At 35.9% G+C, this 13860-nt stretch overlaps 1 protein-coding gene across 3 annotated transcripts in view; it reads right to left on the bottom strand.

Annotated features, from left to right (window-relative positions):
• Positions 1-2679: 2679 nt before the first annotated feature.
• The window catches only part of CREBRF (CREB3 regulatory factor), a 62991-nt gene continuing 51810 nt past the window's right edge, over positions 2680-13860 (bottom strand). For all 3 annotated transcript variants that reach the window (XM_036847897.1, XM_036847899.1, XM_036847898.1), the window contains one exon: positions 2680-8368. In XM_036847897.1, the coding sequence (XP_036703792.1) occupies positions 8253-8368 (116 nt within the window). In that variant the 3' untranslated portion in view covers positions 2680-8252. The remainder of the gene's footprint in view (positions 8369-13860) is intronic.

Raw genomic sequence — 13860 nt, 5'->3', positions numbered from 1 at the left:
AGTGAAAAATGCCATCTTTCAATTTTCATTTCTTATCATGAATGAAGTTGAGAACTACTTGTATTTATTCTACTATCTGCTTGTTTTTCTAGTAGGTTGTCAGTCTTTTTCACATCAGCTCCCAGAGTTCTTTAGATATTAGGAGGATTTGCCCCTAGAAATGAGCTTTGTCTCTTAGTCTATAGAATTTTGACTTGGCTTTTATGGTGTTTTGGGCCTTAAAAAAGTTTTGAGATTTTTTTACATTTAGATCTTTACCCATTTTGAAATATGTGTTGGCTTATGGTGTGAGATACAGAGCCAAGTTTACTTTCTCCAGAGGGTTACCCAGTTGTTCCAACACTATTTTCTGAACAATCCATCTTTTTCTCACTGGTTTCAGATGCCACACTTACCATATAAATTAAATATAAATAACATAAATTAATAATTTATATTATTTATGATATATAAATACATCTGAATCTATTTCTATACTTTCCATTCTATTCTGTTGGCCTATTCATTCATTCACCAAAATGACACTGTTTTAATATTAGTTTTATGTGTTTTAATACCTGTTAGGATCGAACACCCCATTTTTTTCCCCATGTGAACTTTAGTTTTTTGAAATCATATTGGTTTGTCTTATTGGGGTGGCACTGAATTGTTCATTTAAATTAGGAGGACTGACAGGTTTATGCCGTTGACTGTTCCTATTCAAGAACTTGGTCTATCTTTCCACTTGTTCAAGTCTTCTTCTGTATCCTTCATAGTATTTTAATGTTTTCTTCAGAGCTTGTACATTTTCTGTTAAGTTCATTCCTGGAGACATTTTAAGATTAAAACCTTTTAAAGAAACTGAGGTTGACATTTTTCAGGTCAAACGTTTTGGATCCTCAAGTAGAAGCTCCCTGTTCAGGACATTGAAGAAACCCAAACTCTGCACGCAGTAGATCGGCCCACATGACCTTGAGCCCCTTTCCCATCATGCTTCTTGCTGGAAATTCCTCTGCAACCAACAGTCGCCAATTGCATCTCCATGAGGCAATGAGAGAAAACATAGTTCCTCTCTTCTCCACCCTCCAACGTACTCCATTCTAACAAAAAAGACTCAATTCTAAGGCCTTCAGCTAGAGGCCATCCTTGAGGGATAGATACAATTTGGTGACCCGCACTCCCCATCACTGCCTACTGCCAATGCTGTTTTGCTCCCGTCACCTTTACCTACTGATCCTGAGGCTAGCTTTTGTTTACTGCATCTACTAGGTTCTGGCTTTAGTTCTTTCTGGTTTCCAGACCCTAAGCCCATTATCTCCCTCCTACACAGACATCCATCCAAATATTGCCAGTGACTTGGCCAGGTCCCTTACAGAGGAGTATAGATTGTCTCTGAGTGCTGCAAGCAGATTGCCATTTGAATTGGAGTTCTGTATCATCTAAGCTGGGTCTGGGGTGAGTCCCTGCATCTGGGTCTAGTCTCTTTTGTAAAATGGACATGATCACCCACCTCAATGGGCCACAGAGAGCAGCAGGTGAGTTCCCTGATAGGAAACCACCTAGCAGGGGCTTAATGAATGCCACCCTAGCCTTCTAGGACTTTCTAATGCCTTCTTCCTATTCTGAACCTTACAGCTGGGATATTAAAGTATTTCCCAACTAATGTTTTTCTCTCTAAGGTGCTCTCCTGGTTCCGAAATCAATGTGGGCAACGAGGGACAATTGAACAACCCATCTCACTGGGTGCTACCTAACAGAAGGTTTAGTTTCCTAAGAGCTATACTGGAAGGGCTGGTTCACCCAGCTCCTTAAAGTTCCCGGCCTCTGATAGAGGCTCCTGTGAGGTCAAGTCCTGAAGCAGAACCAGTCCATGAGAGGCTAGGCCCACTTTGCTTCCTGACAGCCTCAGTGTCACTCAAATGAAGCAAAAAGGGCTTCTTCAAGGGACCAGGGACGTCATGCACACAGCCTGTCAATTCTCTTAACATACCCCACTTGATGTGGTACCAGTGTCCTTGCAAATACCTCTGCGGTAACGTACCTAGAACCCTTTGCGTGTTTAACAGCTCTTGTGTTGTTTTGTGGCCCTGTTCACACGTGGCCTCCCTCAGCAGACTAAACGTTAGTGGCGGTCTCTTTAGTCTCCTTCTGGCCAGTACGTAGCACAAGTCTTGGCAGAGAAAATGCTAAACAAATGTTTGTTGGCCGAAGGAACACACTGCTACAGTGGTGTTTACTCAGGTCCCCTGATTTAAAAGTTCTATGTGTATGCCCAGCCTAGCTTGGGGACCTACTTAGAATTATGAAACACACAAACACATACAAAGGCTTAAGTCAGGAGAGACTCAAAATACCTTCTCTCCCTCAGAGAAATCGCTTGGCCAAAGAATCAAGGAGGAGAAATAAGGATAAACTAAACTATGCTCTAAACTATAAAGAATGTAAATGTTTTTGTCAATGAATAATTCTACGTAATAGCTAAATTTAACTAAAGTATTGAAAAAGCAGGCCAAAGTGTTAAAAAAAAAAATGTTAGCTGTTTCTACACTACACCAAGAGAGGGGCAGCGTGATCAAGAGTTCACTGCTGTCTCTAGTTTGGAATTTTGTTACAGTGGGTTATTCTGAAGGGTGGATGATCACCTTGGAAAGCAACAGAAAAGCAACAGAAAAAGGAAGGACGAAAGCATGAGGCAAACAATTCAAAACCTTTTCTTTTCATCTTTTTTTATTTTAAATTACAAAGGATGTTGCATACACTGATGAATCTGTATCTGACTAGAAGTGCTGAGGGGTTGGAAGGTGACAGAAAACAAAGGCAACGTTTGAAATGCCTTTTCTTCTGAAAAGAAAAACTGCACAACTATTAACCAACATTTAATAGAATAATTTTTAAACAGCTCATGCGTCAACGAGATAAAATTCTTTCTAGACAATAGACAAGACTGAATCCAATTAAAAAGTTTCATAGCTCCAGTTAGGGGAGGGGGGAACAAAACTACAGAATATTTATGATAGCATTACAAACAGGATCCTACGCAACTATGCAAAAGAGGTCGCCACATTGTATGAACAAACACTTTGAATTCTTGCCCTTCCGCTCTTCTCTTGTGACGTCTTATGTGCAGTCAGCCCTAGTATCACTGTTAACCACAAATGCTAAGTTATAGGACAAAACCTAGGAAAAGAAGGTTAAAAAAAAAAAAGCAAAAAAAAAAAGCAGGCAGTGGAATACAGTGTCATAAAAATGTGGTGAAAAGGCAGATACAGTACACACATATACATTTCTGTTATTTGGTTCTGAAAAAAACAAAGGGCGAAGGGCAAGACACAGTAATCAGTCCCGCTCACATCCACCCATAATTTAATTAACTACACCACTGTGTTTACATTGTTATGAAAGAGGCAAACTTAGTTCACCCGAACTTGGCACATTGAAATACCCAACTTTGACGTTCCTCACTAGTCACCAAGTCATCAATTCCAAAATACTATTCGGAAGTAGTTTTAAGGTTCTATTCCCTCACCACTACCCCCAAATCTCTCTTCTCTAAAGGGAATGGCAATTTGGCATAATTCAGTTCCTAGGTGTAATTTCTACAATTTCAGTCAGTTTACTAAGCACGAGGATTATGCTTCAACACATAATCCCACTTGTCTATGGAAGTGTAAAACTGTCAGTAGTACATTTTCATCATCTTCCCCCAACATGCTTATTCCTTAAAACGAAACAACCATTCCTACAGTTGACATTCATGGTTACATCCCAATGTGTTTGAAATATTAAAAAAAACATGGAGTCATCTTCTCATAATGCCCTTATTAAGATTACAAAGATTACAAAAGAATCCACAAGTATTACGGCACTGTGTGAGGCTTATTTGTCATGATCCGAGGGAAGAACAAGACTGCAGTTCTGTGCAAAGTTGTGGAAATGGCCTTAGTTCCATGGGAAATGGTATTCCACAATAGACTTCACTAGAAGGATAATTTGAAACTTTAACACTGAAAGCATAATTCAATGCGTTCTCAAAATTCAAGTTTCAAGATTTGGAGAGATGCTAACATTCTGTTACATAATTAACTAGAAGATACTTGAACAGAATTTTAGGAAGACTATATAAAGAAAGGGAACATAAGTTTTTGTTAATTCCTGCTGAAGGCAACTTGATTTCGTTTCTTAGAAAGTTAACTAACTCTTAGCAGCTAAAATATTTTTAAATGTATGGAATAAAGAAAAGCACATCCATTCTTGACATTTTGGTGAATAAACTAACAGCTTTATTAATGAAGGCAAACATCAGATAACTGTATGAATATTATATATAAAAAAAGAAATCCAAACTAACAGCATTGTATTTCAAAAGTACTGTACTTCTGTTTCTTTTAAAGAGACTTGTCATCTGTTTTATAAAACAAACAAAACGAGTACTCTTCTCCTAAAAAATTCTGGAAAAATGAAAATAGTCAATTTCAAGCTGATGAACTGAACATACCTTTCTTTAAATGCAGACTATTGCTAAGGAGCAAATGAAGTCAAGCATCAGAAAGAAGATGTATGACAAATTCATGAAAGTTAGGAAAAAGGGATGTAGTGAAATTACTGCTAATCTCTCCCCCTCATATTCAAAGACCATTCAAAACTGGTCTTTCATACAAATATAAAATAACAATAAAGAGAGGGAATTTGAAACCATACCCATCTGAAATCCTTCATGATGTTTTTATAATAGCTCTGATTCTCTTACCAAAAAGGTCAAAGTGAAAGATTTAGGAAGTGAAAGGGAATGAAGATGTTTTGTTTTAAATGTACAAGTAAGGCACAATATAAAGCCACATCATAATCTGTCATGAAGGATACAGGAGAGGACAAGAATCGTACATGGTACAGTAGAACAAGCAATCATACTGACTGAAAAAGTGTGGCACCCAATTCAAAACTCAGACAAGATCTTAACAAGAACAACTGGACAGCATGCTTTCATATGGAGACAAACTCTATAAAGAATCCAGTGTATCTGAAAAGAGGAAGAACGTTTTTTGTTTTTTTAAATCATAGTAGTACTAGAGTCAAAGTTTATAATTGCTTTGGGAACAATGGGTTTATTTGAGGTGAATTCACAATGCCTTCACTTAAAGTAAGATTCTGGACTTCATTATGAGCTATCTGTATACCATGTATGAACACAGAAAACCTTTAGAGAGCTCTTCTCTAATGATCTTCACCCAAAAATACATGCCACAATTTTCAAAAACAGAACACGTACAATTGTTGGGGTTTTTACGTTACCCTTATAAGATTTGTTTGTGTGATACACTAAACGTATATATTTTAATGACAATAGAGGAAGCAGATTATTACTGGCATTAAAGTACAACCATTTCTAGACGGTTTTAAATGCCACAGAGTCCCCTGGTTAAAATGTAAAGCTGCACAGCTTGCCTATGTCATCTTTATGATAAAGTTAAAACAGCAAGAGGATTTAACTTTCACTCTACATTTTACTGCCAGGTTTTTATTTAGATCAAGTATCGCTGCAGCATTCTGACCAGCCCAGATTTAGCAGCAAATGGCAGGAATCATATAAAATGCAATTTTTTTTTAACAAAGTGCTTTTCTAAGATATACATACATATATAAATAGGTACAAAATAAAGTGTCAACATTAAAAAGCTCAACTATTTAAAAGCTTTTACCTATTTAACTTAAGTAGTACATATAAAACACTGAAATGCAAGGATATGGAATCTACTAAACAGATTCAAAGTCTTTTTTTGAAATGCAAGACCAAAAAATCAAATTCTGGTTTGCAGACAAGAAAAAGGTATAAAAAACCAGAATTCCTAACAGAGCAGCTAGAAAGGGGCAATTTTATAAACCTCATCAGCTGAATCTCTATCATGAAATGATTTTCACCTGATTGCAAAACTGCCATATTTTGGAACATGTTTCAATTTCCCAGACACATTCTGTCAAAACTTCATATACCTCCAAGTTACAAACCTGTGCTTTGCCTTCTCCCACCTAAAAATGAAAAACTTTAAACAATAAACTTACATTCTATTAAACCATTAGATCTAAGCTTATCTGTTTAGTGTGAATGCACTAACCAGGTACATTTCCACCAAGCACACAGGGTAATCTTGTGCATCACAGTTCAGCTAAGGTGTTAAGACAGTCCTTCTTGGAGTTTCTTTTTCATAATGTCAAAGAAGCATGAAAGCAACATTGCTCACTTGTTACTGTGTGTTTTAGAATCAAACAAACCTTTATAAGCTATAGCTTCATATGCTATCACTTACAAATGGGAAAGCGTGGTGGGGAGGGAGAAAATAACCGAAAAGGAAACACACTGTATAGACAAAATATAATTAAAAATAAATTCTCCAAGGGGTAATGGAGAAATAGTTGGAGAAATAGATACTTTCCCAGCAGCTAGGTCGGAAATTTTTGGTATTTTTTTTTCTGGCTAAATAGGATTTTTTTTAAGGTATAATTTTTAAGCTACCAGTTTTCAGAGTTCAAAACACAAGATTTGAAAATACAACAGTAAGAGAGACAGGACGGAAAGATCTGTAGGGAAGGTTTATAACGTTGCCTTGACATAAGAAATTTCTCATCAAGAGGTAAAGCTTTAACATAGTTAAAACACTGACTAATGAAGCTGTTTTATGTGAACAAAAAAGAGCACCTAAAAACTAAATGTGTTAATATTTCTCAGTTCTAGAAACTATAGAAGAAGAATAAGTCACATGTTAAGTTTGAAGAAGCTAGTTTGAAAATACCTGTACAAAAATATAAAAATCTATAAATCTTTGTTTTTGTTTTAAGCTTGTGTTGATCTTTGAAAATATTACATGCACAATAATACATCAACTGGAAAAGTGGCAACTAAAGAATTAGATATATTTAGCTTTTTTCTGTCTTTACATATATATATACATAATACAATAAAAATAATCTGTATTTTGGTTGTTTGGTGGAAGTATACTACAATAAGCTAAATAAACTTTTTAATTTTCAAGGTCAAAAACTATTTTACCAATAGCTTACTAAAATGAAATATATTAAAATTTCCTACAATAAGTGCAGAAATAAAAAGACTTATAGACACCTAAATGGCCACCAACTTATCTACTATGGAAGCGAACTAGAGGAACAGCAAAATAATATCTGTATGTGTGGATGCTCCTTCTGTAGATAATTGGACCCAAACAGAAATAAAATTCACAGTTCAGTAAGATCCCTAACCCTGACCTTTTCGTTTTTCTTTTTTTTCTCCTTTTTTTCATACATTCATACAGTATCATGTAAGCTGTGCAAAACTTTACTTAGACTGGCAGTATGCCATATCAGTTGCATTTGTCTTTGGTACAAAAAATAAAACAATCGCAATAATGTGCAAGTATTTGTCTTCTTCCGGTCAAGTACCGAAATATGAGTTTTCTAGAGCCATCTTTTTTTTGTTTGTTTTTTTGTTTTGTTTTTTATACAATACACAGACTCTGTGGCATATATCTACATTTCAACATAGTCCTATATACATTCAAAAAATTTGAAAAAGAGTTGGAACAAAAAAACATTTAAACCCCATAATTTTTCCATCTATATATCTTGTTTTTCCTCATTAGGGTTTTCATCATACAAAATATTACCAGTTTTATAGTTTCCCCAAAATACAAGGCACAAAGAATATGCTTTTTTTTCTTACTTGCACAGACATTATATATATATATTTATATATATATTTATATATACCATATTGAGCTCGGAAAATGAACATCTAATATGGCACATGGGCATGAGTGCTGGGTTGTGCCATGTACAAGTGAGATTAATGGTTGTGGAAAATTAGAACAAAAAGCAATAATTCTAAAAACAATCTAAACTGACTGTTTAAAAAAATGCTTCCTCAATTTTTTTGTGTGGCTCAGAGCATAAACCTGCCACAATATTTGGCATTTACTATTATCTTCACTCTTTCAAAATGTTTTGATTTAACAGATTTTGCAATCTGTATCTAAACATCTACTTAAATGTATGAGTTTCAATTCTGATGCCAGTAGCAGTTTTAACCAACGGTTTATGCTCTGAAAATGTAATAATCAAGTATTTTGGATCATGCTTCACTTATGCTACTTAGTTCTTAAAACAATGTAACCTAATTGTAAATGTTTACATAATGCTAAACTGACATGCAAAACAGAATGAAAATTTACAATGAATAACGTGACAAACACAGACATTTCTGACCAGTGGTCCAATGAGGCTGATTACACTTTTGATGTTGGTATCCTTAGTCCTACAAGGCCTCCAGTGGGATTGCCTTCCGCAGTTTTCTCTAACACTTGGTTAACAAATTCTGAGGTTTGCCCAGCAACTGGGAGACCTGAAGAAAAGAATAATAGGCACACTTAGACACATATGAAGGTGAGGAGTAGGAAAATCTGAGGGTCAGGGGTGACTCTCAGCTAGACACTGGTCCCAGATGAGTGTTCTGCCGTTTGCTACTGCAGCCCAGAAAATAATTCTACCCACCATAATTAGAGCCTACAAGATTAGAAGGATCAAACCACCAGTCTCTTCCAACTGCTCCAACCTCACTACATCCCATGGATGGGCTTCACCCACATGACTGAAAATATATACCTGAAGCATGTTTTCATTCATTTTTATAATGACTGTATCAATTTTACGTTCCTTTTTCTTCATTTTAAAGAAAAGTGGATAAATAAGCAAACTTGGAAGAGAAGAAGGAAAGGTGGGAGACACTGCAGGTATGTTGATTTTTTCATCTTCCTCATCCTCTATAGCTGAGGTCAAAGATATTTGATATATTGATTTTACGTAACAGAGATGTACGTGTTTTAAATGTAATATAAAAATGAGCAATTAAAGGGGATGGAAGCAGAAAAATACTATGCAGTAATTGCTCATAAGAAGTCAAAAGATACTGTAAAAAACAGAGAACTGACACCACCTTAACCATGTGATCAACATCAGCCTGACCAATAATGGGACAAACTGATACTGTTTCTTGACTGACATAATGAGAAGGATATATAACCTACAATGTATTCTTGCCAAGAAAATTTAACTGTATCTAATCACAGTTCAGTAAGATCCCTAACAGATGAATTCAAATGTTGGGACATTTACCTGGATTTTTTATGGAAGAAAAAAAGCCTGGGAGACTGATCTAGATTAAAGGAGACAAAAAAAAAAAAAAAGACACAACTAAATGCAACTCATGATCCTTAATTGGATCAAAAACAAACAAAAAGGTTATAAACGACATTACTGAGACAACTGGGGAAATTTAAATATGGACTCCATATAGATGTCATATCAATGGAAGTTATACCAGTATTGTGTCTAAGTAAGAAAGTGTCCTTGTTCTTGAGAAATACATGCTGAAGTAGTAGTTATGGATGAAGAATCATAAGCTTATAAGTTACCTACAAATATTTAGGGAAAAAAATGTACATAGAGGCAGAAATAAAGCAAATGCAGCAAAATATTAACAGCTGGTGAATCTAGCGGAATGACACGGAGGTGTTCACTGGACTATTTCTTTCTACTTTTCTTGTAGGATTGATATCTTAAATGAAAAGTTGAGAAAAAAATTAAGTATACATGTTATTAGCTAAAAAGTGAACCTGCAAGACAAAAATGTAGAGCTTGAAAATAATCAGAGGACACATACAAAATGAAACTATAATAATAATGGATCATACAGTGAATGACATGAAAGGCAAGAAAGCCATATGAACAAATCCTAACAGCTCTTTTGACAATAGAAATAAAACCAAACATACATCAATAAATAAAAATGAGCTGGGACTTCCTTGGTGACACAGTGGTTAAGAAGCCACCTGCCAGGCTTCCCTGGTGGCGCAGTGGTTGAGAATCCACCTGCCAATGCAGGGGACATGGGTTCGAGCCCTGGTCTGGGAAGATCCCACATGCTGCAGAGCAACTAAGCCCGTGCGCCACAACTACTGAAGCCCACGGGCCCTAGAGCCCGTGCACCACAACTACTGAGCCCGAGCTCTAGAGCCTGCGAGCCACAACTACTGAGCCTGTGCACCACAACTACTGAAGCCCGTGAGCCTAGAGCCCGTGCTCCGCAGCAAGAGAAGCCACCGCAAATGGAGAAAGCCCGCACACAGCAATGAAGACCCAAAGCAGCCAAAAAAAAGATAAAATAAAAGTGAGCTAAACTCATCCATTAAAGAAAAACTCCTAGACTGACTAATAAAGAAAATCAAACTACAAGTTACATATAAAAATCTAGGAGTGAATTTTATGGTATGCAAATCGAAATTAAATTTAAATTTTAATCTAATTAAGATCTTTTAAAAAGAGATGCATCTCATATAAAGTAATTCAGAAAGACTGAATATAGAAGGGAAGGCTACCAAGCAAAGATAAATAATAAGAAAGCTACATTCATGAATTGTGAGATCAGACAAGATTGAATTCAGGGAAAAAGCTGTAAACAAGACAAAAGATGTGTACTTCTTGATGATAAAGACTATAATCCATAATGAAGGGGATGTAACGTACAGCATGGTGACTGTAGTTAACAATACTGTACTGCATATTTGAAAGTAGGTAGGAGAGAGGATCTTAAAAGGTCTCATCACAAGAAAAAAATATTTTGTAACTATGTATATTGACGGATGCTAACTGGACTTAAATTGTGGTGATCATTTTGCAATATATAGCAGTATCAAATCAGTACATTATACACCTGAAACTAATGTAATGTTATGTCAATCACACCTCAAAAAAAATTAGAAACAAAATGAAAAAATTAACTCCTGAAATTAAAACAAATCTAAAAGGAATATAAGAGCCACAAATAAACACAACAGATAACGCATTTAAGAGAAACAGCAGTGAAAAGGGAAAGAATTTTAAAATAAGAAAGAAATTAAGAGATTTTTTTTTTAATTTGAGAAAAAGTGAATATACTTCAGAAAATACTGAAGATAGGCAAAGAAGATCCAACCCACAAATAGTAAGAGTCCCCAAAGAAGAAAACCAAAGCAAGGGAACAAATCAAATATTAAAAACATACGGACTTCCCTGGTGGCACAGTGGTTAAGAATCTGCCTGCCAGTGCAGGGGACACGGGTTCGAGCCCTGGTCCGGGAAGATCCCACATGCCGCGGAGCAACTAAGCCTGTGCGCCACAACTACTGAGCCTGCACTCCAGAGCCCGCGAGCCACAACTCCTGAAGCCCAGGCGCCTAAAGCCTGTGCTCTGCAACAAGAGAAGCTACCGCGATGAGAAGCCCGCGCACCGCAACAAAGAGTAGCCCCCGCTCACTGCAACTAGAGAAAGCCTGCGCACAGCAGCAAAGACCCAACGCAGCCAAAAATAAATCAATTAAAGAAATTTTAAAAATAAATAAATAAATAAAAATAAAATAAAAAGATCTGAAGCTACTTACTGAAAGAGCACAGAGTGTATATGAGAATATAAACCTAAAATGGCCAACTCCAAGACATGGTCTAGTAAAATTACTAGGATTTAAAGAAAAAGAAAAAAATCCTGTTGACATCTGGGCAAAAATAGCAAACGGCATAAGGGAAAAAAATTAGGCAATTATTAGCTTTTCAACAGCAACACTTTATGCCAGAATAAAAATGGAGAAACATATTTAAAATACTCAAGGCAGGAAAATGTGAGTCAAGGATTGTATCTGGTAAAACTGACAATCAGGCACAAAGGGAAAACACAAACTTACCAATATATAAGACCTTTAAGTTAAAAAATAAAAAGGCAGGAAGAACTCTTTCTTACAACATTAAATTCCTCTCTCTACCTAACAAAGGAAGACAATGTAGAAATAAAATTCTTTTAAGGAAAAAAATTCAAATGTTTACGACGTAATATGGTAACATCAACAACTAATACTTACTAAGTATTGAGCATTTGTGTTCAGCACTATGCTAAGTGCTTTACACGCACTCTTTCCATTTAATCCACACAACTGTCCACATTTTATATTATAGATGAATAAAATTAGGTTGAGGGAAGTGAAGTTACTCCCCTAGGGTCCTCAGGTAGTAAGTGGCAGGGCCAGGACTTGAATCTAGAACTGATTTCAAATATTCTGATTTTAACCATTATGCTAAATGAGCTTTTGTTTTTTGAAAACATATCTTAATTTTTGCACATGCAGTGGGTATTGCTAGAGCCACAGAGAAACCACTAGCATTTTGTATGTAAAAAGATAGGAAACAAGGCATGCGGAACCTAAAGTACCTTAAGATAAAGAAAATGTTTTAAGAATGAAGATAAATGCTCAAAAGAATCAAATGTTACACAGAATGTCAAGAAAAATAAATTCTCAAGTAAGTCTACTGGATGAGGCAATTAGTGGGCCACTTGGGAACTATACAGTTCAGAAACCATCTAGAGATGAGTGTCAGATGACAGGGCCAAGTGATGATACACGGGTATAGTGCAAGCACTTGCAACTAGGAGAACTTACTTCTAGCTCCTAGTCCTGCCACTCGCTGGCTGTAGGACTTGTGGCAAGTTACTTAATACCTTGTTGGGCTTCCAATTCCTCATCTGTAAAACCAGGATAATAATACCTCCTTCACAGAACTGTGGAAGTAAATCACTAAACAACCTGAGTAGACAGATCCTGGATCATAGTAAGTACTATATAAATGCCAGCTGTTTATCCCTTCCTAGACTAAGGAATTCTTTTTTCTCATATCTTAATCTCTCTTTTAGATCTTCTCCTTTGGCCTTTAAACATGAAAGTTGTCAAATTTCATGAAATTGTTGGGTTAAAATCTATATGCATTGTTAATTTTACTAATGATTCCAAATTGCCCTACAGAAACACTAGTATATTTTACATTCAGTATGAACACAACGCTGACAAGAGAAATTAATAAGTCATTTCAAAAACCATAAGAAACTTACTAAGTGCATGGAAGCATTAAATGTGTATTTATTTTCAATTAAAGAAAATGCAATGATTTGGGTAGCAGATTTGGTATACAGGAGCATTTCTGTATAAGTAAAAATAAAATATTCTTGCTCTCTCTACTGCATCTAAGCATCTTGATTTCTTCATAGCAGTTACCACAATGTTATTATTATTATTTTTGGTTTTCTATTCTTTGCTTTCCATTTTTAGACTACAAGCATCTAAGAAGAGTAGTAACCAAGTCTCTACTTAACCCCTGTATCCCCCAACACCTGGCAACATAGTAGGCATTGAAAAAATTTTGTGGAATGAATGAATTTATAATAAGTGGAAGTCAGAAAAACTGTCTTAACAAATTCTAAGATATTTACAATTAAAAAATTTTTTTAAAGTATAGTGTTTGGCACTCTAAAATTCAGGTAAATAACTAATTAATGATTGAAAAGTAAGCTCTAATTCTTTTAAGTGACCTGATTCAATATACAGTCAGCATCCTGGGGAAAAATGAACTGGAAGAAAATTCTCAGGTAAGTGAAATTTACTACTCTACGCAACGACTATGTAAGAACCAGTTTTTAAGAGACAGTCCTAGAATAAAAACTGTTAAACAAAGAACATATAATATAGCTGAAACAATTTTATGATGCTTCAGGGTTTTCACGGCTTGTGTTATGCTGTAATGCCCTTGGGATGCTACTGATCATAGGGTGATTTGCTCCTATGGCAGCCAAGCTCCTGGGGCCTCTAGGGTTTGCATGTCTTTGTCTACATTAGCTACCTCTACCCTCCCTGTCAGGTATCACTCTGCCTGACTTCTGGATGCCCGCCTCTCTCTTCCTCCCCATGTGGTATAATCTGTTCAGGGATGGAAAACCAGATAATCAAGTCTGTTAGAATCCTGTGAAAGAGTAAAACAAAT

Source organism: Balaenoptera musculus, chromosome 3, assembly GCF_009873245.2.
Source record: "Balaenoptera musculus isolate JJ_BM4_2016_0621 chromosome 3, mBalMus1.pri.v3, whole genome shotgun sequence".
In the NCBI taxonomy this organism is placed as follows: Eukaryota; Metazoa; Chordata; class Mammalia; order Artiodactyla; family Balaenopteridae; genus Balaenoptera; species Balaenoptera musculus.
This window is presented reverse-complemented; position numbering and strand designations above follow the sequence as displayed.